Source organism: Ochotona curzoniae, unplaced genomic scaffold (assembly GCF_017591425.1).
Source record: "Ochotona curzoniae isolate NIBS_2020 unplaced genomic scaffold, NIBS_Ocur_1.0 contig_1071, whole genome shotgun sequence".
In the NCBI taxonomy this organism is placed as follows: Eukaryota; Metazoa; Chordata; class Mammalia; order Lagomorpha; family Ochotonidae; genus Ochotona; species Ochotona curzoniae.
In genome coordinates this window covers 7,740,173-7,755,934 of record NW_024464939.1, presented here as the reverse complement: position 1 = coordinate 7,755,934, position 15,762 = coordinate 7,740,173, and the positions used below count along the sequence as shown (strand labels likewise).

General features: G+C 41.8%; 1 protein-coding gene across 1 annotated transcript in view; it reads left to right on the top strand.

Annotated features, from left to right (window-relative positions):
• The first annotated feature begins 343 nt into the window (after window positions 1-343).
• The window catches only part of CA13 (carbonic anhydrase 13), a 33,994-nt gene continuing 18,575 nt past the window's right edge, over window positions 344-15,762 (top strand). The window contains exons 1-3 of the mRNA XM_040995372.1: window positions 344-380; window positions 5,805-6,002; window positions 10,603-10,721. Of these exons, the coding sequence (XP_040851306.1) occupies window positions 344-380; window positions 5,805-6,002; window positions 10,603-10,721 (354 nt within the window). The remainder of the gene's footprint in view (window positions 381-5,804; window positions 6,003-10,602; window positions 10,722-15,762) is intronic.

Below are 15,762 nucleotides of genomic sequence, written 5' to 3'. Positions count from 1 at the left end.
TTTACACCTGTCACCTTCGTTACTATCACTTCTCTACCAGCATCCCTGTCTCTTTCCCAGTGGGACTGCCCCAGGACTGGGTAACTTGCTTAAGTTCCCGGACAGCCTGCCTCTCCCTGGTGACAGCCCACCAGGGCGGACTTCCCCATCGCCTCTCCCAGCACGCCACTGCCCTCTGGGGCCCGAGGTCGGGAGCGCCCTGGTCCCTGGTGCCAGGGCTCCTGCTGCAGCCGCCGGAGTCCCTCAGTCCCCGCCCCAGCCTGGCAGCAGCCCGCACACTCCACTCCCTCCCAGCCTGTCCTTGCCCTGCCACATCTTCCAGAGCCCAGTTCCCCGGGGGACCATGTCGAGGATCAGCTGGGGCTACCTCGAGCACAACGGTGAGTGTGTCTGTCTTGGCTTGGATCGGAAGGGGTCTTTGTGCAGGAGCCAACGAGGGGCTGGCTCCATGGACCCTGTGTCCTGGGATCACACGTTGCTGGTCCCACTTCGGAAAAACTTTTGGTTCCCCTTTCAACTGAGCAAGCGCTCTCAGAAGCGCAAGGCAGGAAGCGAAGGGCAGCTCCAGTTGTGTATAGAAAGGGGGGGATCTTCTGCAGGTGTTGGTTGATAGTAGGGGGCGACTTGCTGGTGAGTGCCTGGTCTTTCGGGTGTGCCCAGCCCCCCAGGGGGTCTCCCCAGCCAAGGACTGTCCCTGGTAATCAGCTCGGCTAAAAGCTTGGAGATGAGAAGTCTGATGACACACTTTAATGAAATGAGGACGAGTTCCCGTTCAGTGTTTGAAACTCACTATTCACTGAGAAGGAACAGTGTTCAGAACTGTACTGAAGAAATGTTAACAACTTGTGTGTTGCCACTAAAGGTTCGCTTGCCTTCTTAGCAACCAAAATACTGACAATTCCTTACGCATTAAGTGCAAAGCGTGGGCACAGCTATTGCAGTTGACTGCTTCTGCTGGAACACTTCAGCTTCAGTCCGGGAAAAGAAGTTTAATTTTATGTTACTTCTCATGATTCCTTTCTCTCCACACGCATGCTCCCAGCGACTGAGACTCAGCAAAGCATTACTGAAATATTAGTACATAAAAATATGATTACTGATAGAAGTGACAGTAAGATATGTATCTTGATTACCCCATATCATCAAAAGCAAACCATTGTTCTTGTTTTTCTGTTAATCTGATCATCTCAAACTGTAATTATTCAAACCAATTTCAAAATGACACCAAGTCTTATGCCTGTCAAAATAAAGGCTAGAAATAATAATAGTCCCCTTGATGTCCCCTTGATTAGCAAATGTCTTATTGAAAAGGACTGTGCAGTCAATTTTTAAGTGAAGTTTTTGTCCACAAAGAAAATTTTATTTCTAGCAGTATGTTGAAGTTCTGATTGAGAACTTGTGAATTTAACAATGACAGTACATGAAATTAGTGCTTAGTAGTGAAAATTGTTACTTAGGTGGATTTCTTTTTTCTACAGCCACATTTTATCACCTTACATTTTGCTGATTTCTTTATTTTTTATGGGAAAGGCAGCTTTACAGAGAGGGAAATACAGAAAGACCCATTATCTACTGGTTCGCTCCCCAAGTGGCCACAGGATGGCTGGCTGGAGCTGAGCTGATCCAAAGCCAGAAGCCAGGAGCTTCCTCCAGGTCTCCCATGAAGGCGCAGAGTCCAAGGCCACAGGCTACCCTCTACTGCAATCCCAGGCCACTAGCAGGGAGCTGGATGTGAAGTGGAACCAGCACCCACATGACATCCTGAGCATACAAGGAGAGGATTTAGCCACTGAGCCATGGCACAAGTTCTCGTTTTGCTAATGTCTAATTTGTGTTTTGGAAAACCTCAGTAAAAAGATGAATATTTCAGTGGGTAATGAGATTAGGAACTGTTGGCTTCCATGAAGCTCATTTTGAGAAATTAAAAACATCCATCTTAAACCATTAATAAGGAGTACACGTATATTTCAGCTAGAAACTGTAGGGCCATTCTTTCTTTAAATGCAGTAGCTTGCTGAGCACCACCCCTTGAAGTAAGTAGGGTTAAGTTTGGCAAAATCTTTTTGGAAATGTAGTGTATTCTGAATAGGCAAGTTTTGTTGTGTTTTTCTTGTTTAGTTGCTGGCAAACCCAGTAATTTAACAGATCAAAGGAAAAATAAACTGAGAATAGTTGTATGTATAAAATACAACAGTGGAGGCCTTGGAAGGAGCCCCAGAATCACAAACAACTCTAACTTCTTCCAGTAATCTTTATCATTTCACTGATGTGTGTTGGGAACGTCACATCACTGAAAACAATATGAGTCTGCATGAATTTGTTTTTTTTGTTTGTGTTTTTACTTTTTTTTTTTTATTAATTACATTGCAATATGTGACACAGTTTTATAGGCACTGGGATTCTCCCGACCCCTCCCCAAACCCTCCCCCCATGGCGGATTCCTCCACCTTGTTGCATTACCACAGTTCAAGTTCAGTTGAGATTCTTTCATTGCAAGCATATACCAAGCATAGAGTCCAGCATTTTATTGTCCAGGTAAGTTCAGTGGCTTGTTGGGGAGACCATCTGAAGGTAGAGAGTTTGCATGAATTTGTAAGTTCTTTCGCACCAGTGTGAACTATCTAGCTCCATGAATCCACTGAGGATCCCACTTACAACTCTACTCAGGAATCTATGTTTGAATGGATTTGAAGTTCGATGTGTTGGTTTTTGTTTTTTTCTTTTTTTTTTTAGCTTGAGATCTCTTTTAAGATGCCAGGAAATAAACTGACTAGATAATATTGGCTATTTGGTACAAAGAATCAGTATTTTTTTCTTTTCTTTTTTTTTTTTTTTTTTTTACTTTATTTTGGTTTGACATCCTGAAAAGAGCTCTAAAGGACGGGACATAGGAATATAAAAGAATCAGGAAGGAAGAAGCTTTAAATCTCAAGAATGTCAACAACATGTTGTGATACATGCATCACGTGTTTGAAGTCTATACCTCGTTAGGTTTACTCTTGCTTGATGGCAGTGGAACAGAAATTTTTTTTTTAAAGATTTATTTTTATTATTTTCTTATTGAAAAGGCGGATATACAGAGAGGAGAGACAGAGAGGAAGATCTTCCATCTGATGATTCACTCCCCAAGTGAGCGCAATGGTCGATGCTATGCCAATCCAAAGCCAGGAGCCTCTTCTGGGTCTCCCACGCGGGTGCAGGGTCCCAAAGCTTTGAGCCGTCCTCGACTGCTTTCCCGGACCACAGGCAGGGAGCTGGATGGGAAGCGGGGCTGCCGGGATTAGAGCCGGCGCCCATATGGGATCCCGGGCGTGCAAGGCGAGGACCTTTAACCACTTGCGCCACCGCGCCGGGCCCGGAACAGAAATTTTTTGAGAGACAGCGAGTGAATCCAGAAATGTGAATGAAAGTATTTAATGAATATGGAAGCATGCTATTTATTGTCATATTTTTAAGCCAGGAGTTTTGATTTTTCAAAGAACTTTGGCTTTGAGTCCAAAGTGTCAGAGGCACAGAAGACATCACTGCACCTGAGTGTGTGGATCTGTATTCAAGCTGTGGTACCCAAGTGTATGTGAAAGACATACACTTCAAAAGCAGAGCAGTAAACATTGCTGTTAGAGATTGAAGTGGTTGATGATTGCAGTGTACTGCATTTGAATAAAATTGCACTCTACATTTTATCATTTTAGAGTATTTATTGTTGTTTTATCAGGTGTTTGGTTAGGTGGCATGCTGTATTGTTCTAGTTAGAACTCACTTTGTGCAGAAAAAGTTGTCAGTGCAACAGGGAAACGATTAGCAGCTCCGTGTCCTGCTTCCTGGTGATAGCAGTGTAATTGCAGGTATAGTGAGAAGAGGAAATAAGAGCCTCTAACGTATAAAGTGAGTCACACCTCTGGAATAACTTATAGCTTACATGAAGCTGCAACTTTGCTGTTGACTTTGCAAAGCAGAGCTTGAATAGAATCTCCCAGAAAAATAAAGAAGCTGGACAAGGAAATGGTGAGCTTACTGGCTTGCCTCAGTTTACTTCTCATGAACCTAATGTGTGAACCTGACTTTTTGAATATCGGATTAGGATGATAGCTGTCCTGTGTGTTGGGCTTGTAATGTAACATTGGCATAGTAATTACAAAAGTATCTTCTGAAGTTTAGAGAGAAACATATTGCAACCCAATTCTACTGCATATCAACGGTACAGTAATACTAGGGTAATTCAGAAAACATATGAAAAAGATAAATTTTGGTGCAAAAAAATTTGAAATCAATACATGTTTTTCTCATAATATTTTTAAAGATTTATTTATGTTAATTTGGAAGGCAGATTTTACATACAGGAAAGTAGAGACAGAAAGAGATGTTCTTCTGTTTGCTAGCTCACTCCCCAAGTGGCTGAAATGGCCAGATCTGAGCTGATCTGAAGTTGGGAGCCAGGAGCTTCTTTCAAGTCTCCCACGTGGGTGCAGGGGCAAAGCACTTGGGCCAACACCACTGCTCTTCCAGGCTGTAAGCAGAGATTTGGATTAGAAGTGAAACAGGGCTTGGCGCGGTAGCCTAGTAGCTAAAATTCTTTCCTTACACACACCAGGATCTCATATGGGCACTGGCTCATATCCTGGCAGTCCTGCTTCCCATTGAACTTTCTGCTTGTGGTCTGGGAAAGCAATTGAGGACAGCTGAAAGCCTTGGACCCTGCACCTGTGTGTGAAAGACCTGGAGGAAGCTCCTGGCTCCTGGCTTCGGGCTGGCTCAGCTTCAGCCATTGTGGCTGCTTGGGAGTGAGTCAGTAGATGGAAGATCTTCCTCTCTGTCTCTCCTCCTCTCCGTATATGTGACTTTCCAATAAAAATTTAAAAAATCTTAAAAAAAGAAGAAGTGAAACAGGTGGAACATGAACCTGTACCCATATGGGATGCCAGTCCAACAGGGCGAAGGGTTAATTTGCTGTACCACTGCACTGGACCCTCTCATAATATGTGAAGGAGCTTTTTGAAGACCCTTAGTGTGCACAGATTGCAAAATTTTGAATCCATGGGAAGATAAAAGAGAATGATAGAAGAAAGAAGTAGGGGGAGTGGGCAGTATTTAAAAACATACTTATTTTTATTGGAAAGGCAGATTGACAGTAAGAAGGAGACTGAAAAATCCTCTGTCACTGGTTCACTCCACAAATGGCACAGCAGACCTGAGCTGATCCTAAGCCAGGAGCCTCTCCTGGGTCTCCCATATGGGTGCAAGGTCCCAAGACTTTGTGCCATCCTCCACTGCTTTCCAAGACCCCAAGCAGGGAGCTGGATGGGAAATCCAGGACATGATGTGGCACCTATATGGGATCCTGGCTCTTGCAAGGCATAGAGCTAGCTAATTGACCATCGCTCAGGGCCCATGGAAAACATTTTGAAGAGTAGTCTTTCTTGTCTCAGTTCCTCTCACTTGTCCAGTCTTGTTCTCTGGAATACAGCAGATTTTTGAAGCTGAGCCTGAGTCTCATTGTTTTGAGTGGTGGATTATACTGTTGTTTTTCATTTTGGCTAGATTGGTATTTTTGAAAAATACTTCTTAAGATTTCCATGCTCTGATGGTTGAAAGGTTAGTTCTATTGTGAAAATGACTTAGGGCAACATCTCATACCTCAAATAAAATAACTAGTCTTGTGAAAATACTTACATACGTATGTAATACAAAAATCCTGTGCAGGGGGATCTTATTATATTACCTTTTAAAATCTGGGGCACAGTGCACTGGGCTCAACAAATATGACAAAATTTACTTAGTCCTTTCTTTTGGTCTTTATGTTTAAGGTCCTATTCATTGGAATGAACTCTTCCCTATCGCCAATGGAGATCAGCAATCCCCGATTGAGATTAAAACCAAAGAAGTGAAATATGACTCTTCCCTCCGACCTCTTAGCATCAAGTATGACCCAAGCTCAGCTAAAATCATCAGCAATAGTGGTCATTCCTTCAATGTTGACTTTGATGACACCGAGGACAAATCAGGTTGGTTGTGAATATTATGCATTTTTGGTGGGGAGTGAGTGATTTGGATGATTGATCCACATTTTTAGCTTTCAGATTTTACCTGTGCCAGACCTGATTTTTCTTTTTCTTTGATAAGCAGTAAGAAACACAAAGAAAAGTATATTCTGTAGCACACCACTGGGATGGAGTAGTTCACAGATCAACCCTGAGTGCTCCTAGTCCATCATCCAGAGGGCTGAAACCCTCCTGGATCTTGGAGCGTTCCTTTAGCAGGGCTGATGTGTACCTCAAGGACAGATAACCTGAAGAGAACTGCTCCTCTACATTTTAATAGGCCCTTACACGTGGATGTGAAAATCTGATGTTGCTGGATACGTCTGTTGCCATTCTGTCTCCTGACCTTTTTAGAACCGGACAGGATTTTTTCTCTCTAGGAACCTCACTTGATTAGCCCTATCTTTATTTTGTCCTATAACCTATTACTTATTTTTAAACATAAATTGAAGACAGTGCTGGACCTGGTGTAATAGCCTAGTGGCTAAAATTCTCGCCTTACATCTGCTGGGATCCCATGTGGGTGCTGGTTCCAACCCTGATTGCTCCACTTCCCATCCAGCTCCCTGCTTGTGGCCTAGGAAAGCAGTGGAGGATCGCCAGAACCTTGGGACCCTGTACCCGCATGGGAGACCCAGAAGAAACTCCTGGCTCTTGGCTTTGGATTGGCCCAGCTCTGGCTGTTGCAGCCACTTGTGGAGTGAACCATCGACGAGGAGGATTTTTCAGGCTCTCCTATTTTGTTCAACTGCCTTTCCAATCAAAATAAATAAATCCTCCCCACTAAATAGATGAGGACAGTGGTACTTACCTAGATTGGAAGGTGTGATAAATAAATTGACACTTTCAAATAGAATCATTAAGGATATTTTTCTGTCATTCTTCATTTTGTATCATATTTAGACATCTTGTTATAGATTGCCTCAGTCAGGTTTAAGCAAATCTTAATATTTTGACTCACTTTTTCCTTTCTCTGTATGTTTTCAGAGGAGCGTTGCTTCAAGAGAACGATCTTTACAATTAGATGATGATGATAAGCCCAGTTTGGAGAGTTAGGTTGCAACCGTGGAGCCCAGATACTCGAAGATTCAGGCAATCTTCATGGCTTTGCTAGGCAAAGCTGTGGGAATCAGCTTTAAACCCTGGGCTCGGAGCAGGCTTTCCAGAGATTAGCATCATTCTGGGATGTTTCCCTTAGCAATGTGTGCTTCTCTGTATCACTTTGCTTTCTCCAGAGCCAATGTGTTTGCACCTTCTCCCAAAGTCAATCCCACCTTGGTTATTCAGGCTTTCTAATCTGCTTTTAATCTGTGAAGGAATGACTTTGTGGGCCAGATCAAGTTTTATTATGCAACGCATGGGGATAAAAGGACAATAAAGCTGTTGTTGTCTCTTCCTTCGGAATGGCATTTCATCATCACCTCTCCAGACTAGTTACATTATGTAGTGAGTACAGTATCACTTAGGGAAAAATGACTTTTAAGTAAACTTGTATGTGAATAATCTTGAAACTGCTTAAAGGCAGATAAAATATTTATCCATTTGTACATGAAATATAAATTATGCATATTTTCTGTTGTAGTCACTGTACTAGGAGATGGTATAGGAAATGAAACAATACATTTTTTATTACTATTTTTAATGAAGTGAAAGAAGAGGATGTCCTAAAGCTTGACTTACTGGTCTCTCTTCCATTTTGTTTTTCAAACTCTTTGAAAATAATGGTTTATGGTAAAGAAATCTAGACTCAAATCAGTTTAAAGGAAACCCAGTTTTCCAAAGAAGTTTTACCATATATGCTTACAAATTTCTTTTTCTTTTTCTGTTTGATGATGATTACGTGGTTGACCAGGGTGAGAAGGATCGAGAGCAAGGGAAAAGTGGGTGAAATCATTGTTCCCAAATTCTCTAGTTTTTCCTGTCTCTGGGGGAAGGGGAGAAATAAAGGAGGAAGCCACATCCAACCTCCTAAATGTCCCAGTGTCAAGGGATGGGGAACCACCATTTGATATCAACCCACGGTCCCGAAGTAGTGCATGTTCTGAGGGTTCTGATCAAGTACTTTTACTTATGAAATACTGTTTATTTCAGCGATGCAAGGGTGAGGCAACCCTCCCAGTGTCCATTGGCTGCCATAGTGGACCTTAGGTCTCCACTCACCCAGATTTTTGCTGTCATAGTTTGCTGGGATAGTTGTCCAATTTGTTCTGTTTTCCTTCCTCTGCTGTGATATCAGTGGGCTTCCATATTCTCTATGTGCATTAGGTTCTGCGTCCACTATTCTGCCATTTTCACTTGTAGCCAGGCCCAAGGACAAAGGACAGGCAGCCCAAGCCCTGCCGGGTGCCCCTGTCCCCAGGGTTCACAAACATGGCACCCACTATGCAGGCAGGCCCCAGTATTCGGGCCAGGTGACAAGAGCCCTGTAAATTCCCCAATACCAGGGTTTAGGAACCCAGCATCCACACTGCAGGCAGGCCCCAGGTCACGGGCCAGACAACCTGAGCCCTGCTGGATCCCTCTCTCCTGGAGCTCATGAAGCTGATACCCCCTGACCCCAGGCTGGCATGGATCATGTCACCTCAACATCAACTCTCACATTGTGCAGCCTGGCTCAGTCCAGCTTCCTGGTGTGATTTTGCACAATTCTGTGTTTTTGTATGTAGAAAACTGCATATAATCATTCTTAATGTCATTTGCTTCACGTAGAGGACAGTTTCTTCTTGACCATTTTTAAGATAATATTTACGTGATATGCCTAAAGAGGAGAACATTTTAAGCCAAACTGTTGTCAAGATTCTACCCCAGTAACAACTTCATCTGGATATCGATAAATGTTTAGTAATGCTTGAGGAGTGTTCATCACTCAGTGATTCCTTATTCTCCAAGATCTTTTCAGGGTGCTCAGTAAAGATTAATCAGGAGACATTTGAGACCAAGTTTTCCATTAAGAAACTTTCTGTATACTTAGATAGGATCCTGTTGTCATAGTTTCAGACATCATATTTATTGTGGAGCAATAATAAAAATGTGCTTTGCCAAAGGAACAGAACTATGACAAATTTTAAAAAAAAGATTTGATGTGATTTTCCTGTTTTGCTATTTCTTCAAGAATATATAATTCCAGTATAGGAGATGAGGTTGATTTATAATTTTTTTAGTAATAATAAGATCAAGATGATAATAGTGGGTAACATGTATTATGCCCTATGCAGGCAATAGATATGTTCATTACATTTAATTTTTGTTCTATTTTTGACAGTAGGGGGAGGTCCCATGAATATCCCCAACTTTTAGAGATGAAGACAGATGAGTTAGTGTTTGTGCCAGATCACACATTCAATAAAAGAGGGTGAGAGCCGAGCTGTTCTAGCTGCTGAAACCCATGCCCTAACTATGATGCTGCCCTGTTCCACCCAACTCTTTGCATATGATATCTTTGCATATGATATGTCTTTGCATATGATATTCTTACTCAAAGAGATTGGTTTATCATTAAACAGAGCAAGTCATTGTCTTTTAGAATTCTTTGCATATGATATGTTTTTGCATATGATATTCTTATTCATAGAGATTGGCTTGTCCTTAAACAGAGCAGGTCCTTGCCTTTTAGAATTCTTGTTCTCCTATCTGATTGGGTGTCTGCTCCAGTTTGGATGTGGTTTGTCCCTGCAAAAACTCAAGCTAAATTGTAGGTGAAAGGTGCTAGGGCCTGTCAGAAGGAATTGGATTATGGAAGCTACACACGCAGGGAGATTGCTGCAGTTTCTGTGACAGTGGGTTGGTTACCTGGAGAACAGGCTAGTTCTGGCTTCCTTGCTCATTTTCTTCCTCGCACACACATCTGCTTCTCCTCGCGTATGCTGGCTTCCCCTTCCCTTTCATCATGTTGTATCTCAGCAAGAGCCCCTCAGCAGAAGCTGAGCAGATTCCAGGGCCATGCTTTTGTATCTCCAGGATTGCAAGCAAAATAAACGTCTTTTCTTTATAAGTCAATCACCCTCAGAAACTAACATAGATCTGTGGTTTTCCAGTGTCTCACAAAAGTTTGCATTGTGAGCTTTATAACTTTCTAAAATGTCTTGTCTACTGTTGTCCTATACTCACTTAAAAGTTCTATTCCTGGGGCCCGGTGGCGTGGCCTAATGGCTAAAGTCCTCGCCTTGAATGCGCCAGGATGCCATATGGGCACTGGTTCTAATCCCGGCAGCTCCATTTCCCTTCCAGCTCCCTGCTTGTGGCCTGGGAAAGCAGTCGCTTACGGCCCAAAGCCTTGGGACTCTGCACCCACATGTGAAAGCTGGAGGAAGTTCCTGGCGCTCACCTGGGGAGTGAATCAGTGGGCGGAAGATCTTTCTCTCTGTCTCTCCTCTCTGTATATCTGACTTTCCAATAAATAAATAAATCTAAAAAAAAAAAAGTTCTATTCCTGCTAGCAAACTAAAGAACACGTAGGTAAAAAAAACCTTCTTAGAGGATATCCGGGGTGATGTATGTTATGGCAGCACATGTAAATGTGCTAATGTAAACTCTTGCTAATAATTTAAAATGTGTTCCTGTCTAGTTCTGCGTGGGGGTCCTCTCCGTGGAAACTACAGGTTACGGCAGTTTCACCTGCACTGGGGTTCTGCTGATGACCATGGCTCTGAGCACGTGGTGGATGGAGTGAGATATGCAGCGGAGGTAAGTCATCAGACTCATTCTACAGAGTGGGATCTTAGGGGGATGGGAAACAGCTCTGGAGCCCAAACAGATCCTGAACTATCGGAGTAATTCAGTGTCTACCAGTGCTTTATTCATTCAATGTGAGAAGCTTCAAATGGGACCCTTCTGAGCCATAAGCTAACGTTGGAGTTTAGGTTGTGTGTTCCCATTCAAGAAATCAGTAAATTAGGAGCCCAGTGCAATGGCTCAGTGGCTAAATCTTTGTCTTGCATGTGCTGGAATCCCATATGGGTGCTGGTTTGTGTCCCAACTGCTCCACTTCCCATCAAGGTTCCAGTTTATGGCCTGGGAGAGCAGTAGAGGACGGCTCCTGTATCCATGGGGGAGACCTGGAAAAAGCTCCTGGCTCCTGGCCTCTGGCTTCAGACGGCTCAGGCCATTGCAGCCATTTGGAGAGTGAACAAGCAGATGGAAGGTCATCCTGTCTCTCCTTCTCTCTGAAAACCTGCCTTTCCAAGTGAAACAACAACAAGAAGCAAACAAACAAAAAAAGAAATCAATAAATAGGAGACTAAAGAGATTAGATAACTTACCCAGCTAGAAACATTGAGATAGGTCTAAATTTGGTTCTATCTCAAATCAGATGACCAAGTCTTTCTATCATATCTGTTGTGTCTGCTGAAAGACAGATGAGGGGGCCCAGCGCAGTGGCGCAAGTGGTTAAGGTCCTCGCCTTGCACGCCAGGGATCCCATATGGGCGCTGGATCTATCCCAGCAGCCCTGCTTCCCTTCCAGCTCCCTGCCTGTGGCCTGGGAAAGCAGTCGAGGATGGCCCAAAGCTTTGGGACCCTGCACCCGCGTGGGAGACCCGGAAGAGGCTCCTGGCTTCGGATCGGCATAGTATCGGCCCGTTGCGCTCACTTGGGGAGTGAATCAGTGGACAGAAGATCTTCCTCTTTGTCTCTCCTCTCTGTATATCCGCCTTTCCAATAAAAAAATAATAAAATAAATAAAAAAAAAGAAAGATGAGAAGGGAGAGGAAGATACATGAGAGTCTTCAGAAGTTTAATGGAAAATATGTATTATGAAAACAATATGCATGAATTTAAATTTTTGTGCCAAAATACGTTTATCTTCTAATCCCATTCTTACACAAATCTTTCGAAAAATCTTAGTATTTGTACTTTAGGTCTGGCAGTGTACATATTTGGTCATGTACAAGTATACACTAGTATATAAAGCCCATATTAAGTTGATAATAATAAAAGGCAAAATTCCACTTAAGAAAAAAATACAAAGTCTTAAACTCTGCTAAATTCTTCATTTTTTCTACTTTTGCAGATATAAAATGGATCTTTGTTAGTTTTCAAGTCATTGGCAAAAGCATAACGCATGCAGCATTCATTCCTTGTTTTTCATTGGGATTACTTTTTCACTAATAATGCTGTGCTTTCCCTAATCCTGTGGCTACAGAACAAACTGTAATATGTTTCAAGTTTTAATACGATTAAATATTGTTAATACCCAACGTCATCACAAGATAAAAGTGAGTTTTTGTATGACTTAGCCAGTTCTATTCAAGTCAAAGTAATTTGGCTGTAAGTTGTCTAGGCAAGACACAGCAATGCTTCCAGGTAAATATGGTTTTTTTGTTGTTTTGTTTTGTTTTCTCTTAGTTGCTCAGCTATGGATTTAGATCCTGTATAGACCTGCTTTTAGAGAAATCCAGTAAACAGAACTCGTTTCCAATTTTATTCTTCCTTTCAATTGTACTGGTTGCCCCATGAGACTGTCATCCAAAATATCAATTTTGCCAACTCAGTCACTACCAGTTTGCAAGTTGTTTCCTGAAAAGGAACCTCATGTATTGAAATTTATATGAGGCTCAAAGTCCTGACTTGCAGATCCAGGGCTGCCTTTGCATGTAAAACTGCAAATAAAAACTGAACTGGAATTTGGCAGTGTTTCTGCATAGGTATGTAAGACTGTTTCTTGCTTCACTGATTTGTATGTTCATTCATTCACTCTGTAAGAATTCACTGAGAACCAGCTGTGTCCCAAATCTTGGCACAGCTTGCTCATGCTGTGCTAATGGAAGTGCACAGAAATGTTAGGGTGGCCCAAGTCTTTGGAACTATGTAACCCAACCAAGGCTCTGGGTTGGAGATTGTCTTTCTGTGGAAGAGACTTTTAATCTCAAATCTGAAGTATAAAAAGTGTAGTCAGGCAAAGGGGAGAAATTTATGCAGTTTTGTATAAAACCAAAATTGAGGATTGAGGGCAGGAAAGGGCATCACATAGTTGAAGATCAGAATGATCTGTGCGATTAGAGCTTGAAGAATAAAATTGGGATTAAGAATGAGGGAAAGAAGTTAGTGATTTGAGATAGGCAACTCAGGCTGGCATAGTGCTGGACATAGACAATATATAAGTAATGCTATGTGTTGAGCTCTTTGTTGAAATACTTTTGCAGGGTGAGTGAGGTGTTAGTAAAAGATCATTCAAGAGATAGGTGAATTGAAATTTAATGACAACCAGGCACTATGAAAGTTGCTAGAGTTTCCCAGGATGTAAGAAAAAATGCTCTAAGGCAGGAAGGAGATTGGCATGCCCAAGAAAGGAATGGTGTTGTCTTTGTGAGATTGGAATTAATGGGAAAGTTTTGAGTTCTGTCCCAGAGAGGCAAGCAGAGACCATGCTGCATTGGTAGTTTTTTGGGGCACCGAGTGAAGTCTGAGATTAATTTTGAATGGAGAGCTAGGAAGACAATGGAAGTTTTCAGCAGGAGTGCATCAGGTTTTATGTTTTATAAACTATAACTGACTACTGTATGAAGAAGAGGCTTTTTCTAGACAAATAGTGGAACAAAAGAGAAAATATGCAGTAATAGAAGGAGTATAAACATGTAATGATGATAATGGAACTACAGGGGAAGATGGAAATGAAGTGAGCTGGGCAGATACCTCATATGTTTAGCAGATAATGTCAATGGCTTATAAAGAAGAAAAGGATTTTGGAATGGAGGAAGGAAAAAGAAAGCTAGGAACATCCTGAGATTTTGACTTGAGTGAGCTGGAGGGGTTGTGCCGTTTATTGCTGTGGGCATGCTGGAGGAGAAGCGCAAGGTGGGGAGCAAACAATGTTCTGTTTCGAGTATGTTTGGCTTCAAATGCTTATTAGGTCATCTAGGCTCGTGTTCAAATAGGTCCTTGGATACAGTCTTGGGTTTAAAGGAGAGATTGGTGCTGAAAATGGTGACATTTGGTTCCAACTACCAAAGAATCCTTTGTACTCAGCCTTAGGAAGGATTCCAAGGTGTTAATTAGTTTTTCTAGACACTTTTCTGCCCATGCTCATTAATGCTATCAAGCTATGCCCTCTTATAAAATGAAAATAAGAAAGAAATGAAGAAAAACCATCTAAAGCTGCAATTGACCTAACAATTTGCCATGTGTATGTATCTATTTGTCACATACCTCTACACACACACTCACAGAGATACATATAAAGAGAGAATAAAGTAATTTAAATCATGAAAAATTTTGTCTTAGGAGTTATGCATCTAGAAAAACTAGACTAACAGTCCATGTAATATTTGGAACATTATCGAAGACAGCTTTTATAAAAAACATCATAAGTATATTAACTATGTAGTTAATTGTGAAATTTTGATTTCAACTTTCATGGTAGAATTTTGGTATAGCATTTGGAAGAATCACTAATATATCATTTAAAACCACAAAAGTTGAATAATTTATTTAGAAATTGTTATTCAATAGGGAAAATCTTACTTCTATTTTCTTTACATTTTTTCCAAAGATTTATTTATTTTTATTGGAAAGTCAGATACACAGAGAGGAAGAGAGACAGAGAGGAAGATCTTCCATCTTCTGATTCACTCCTTAAGTCACTGCAATGGCCAGAGCTGAGTTGGTTCGAAGCTAGGAGCCCAGAGATTCTTCTGGGTCTCCCACGCAGGTGCTTGGTCCCAAAGCCTTGGGCTGCCCTTGATTGCTTTCCCAAGGTACAAGCAGGGAGCTGGATAGGAAGCAGGACCTCTGGAATTAGAACTGGTACCCATATGGAATATTGACACATGTAAGGTGAGGACTTTAGCCACCAGGCTACCATGCTGGGCCCTTTATTTCTATTTGTTAAAAAAGATTTATCCTCATTTATTTGAAAATAAGCATTACAGAGGGAGAGGGGAAGAGGTATACAAAAGAGCTTCCATTTGCTGCTTTATTCCCTAAAAGTCCACAACGGCCAGGCCGAAGCCAGGAATTTCTTCTGGGTCTCCCACATGGGTGCAGACACCTGAATACCTGAGCCATCTGCTACTGCTTTTGCAGGCTCACTAGCAGGGAACCGGATCAGAAGTAGGACAGCCAGGAATCAGACCAGTGGCCCAGTGGAAGCTGTCATGGCAGGCAGTGGCTGTACACGTTACTCCACAACGCCTACCGCCTTTCCCCTCTTTTGCGTTGGCTGCAAAAATCTGCCATACAAATCACTTCTACTGTAAATGTTAGGAAATGTGAGTTTGTTATTTATTTCTTTGAATTTTGTATACAAATGTTAATAAAGGTGAAATAGTATCAGTTCCATGAGAATATTGCTGCCAGTCAAGCAAAGAATATAAGAGAGAGAACTCATAAAAACAAACCAAAAAAAGGGTGATTTTCTTGATCTAGTTTCCCATCATATTTCAAATCGTTGTTGCTGTTTAACCAGCAAAAAAAAAAAAATGATTATCTATAGGAGATATATATCTCTCATTAGTTGCAGATTCATTTTCTGAAGAAGTCACTATGCATCTTTCTACCTCATCAGTGTCATTTTTTAATAGTGAATTGCTGTGTTGGCACAGAGCCTAAAACAACTTTTAACATTCAGCTCCTCCCTGACAGTGGCATATCATTTGTCTGCTGGGAGCAGGTGAATTTTATTTCATCATCTAAATGTATTCAGGTTTCCTTCCTCCCCCAGCTATCTCACACCAATTTGGAACATGGTATGATAGGAATCACCTTTTGTGTTTTCTGTCGGAATATCTCA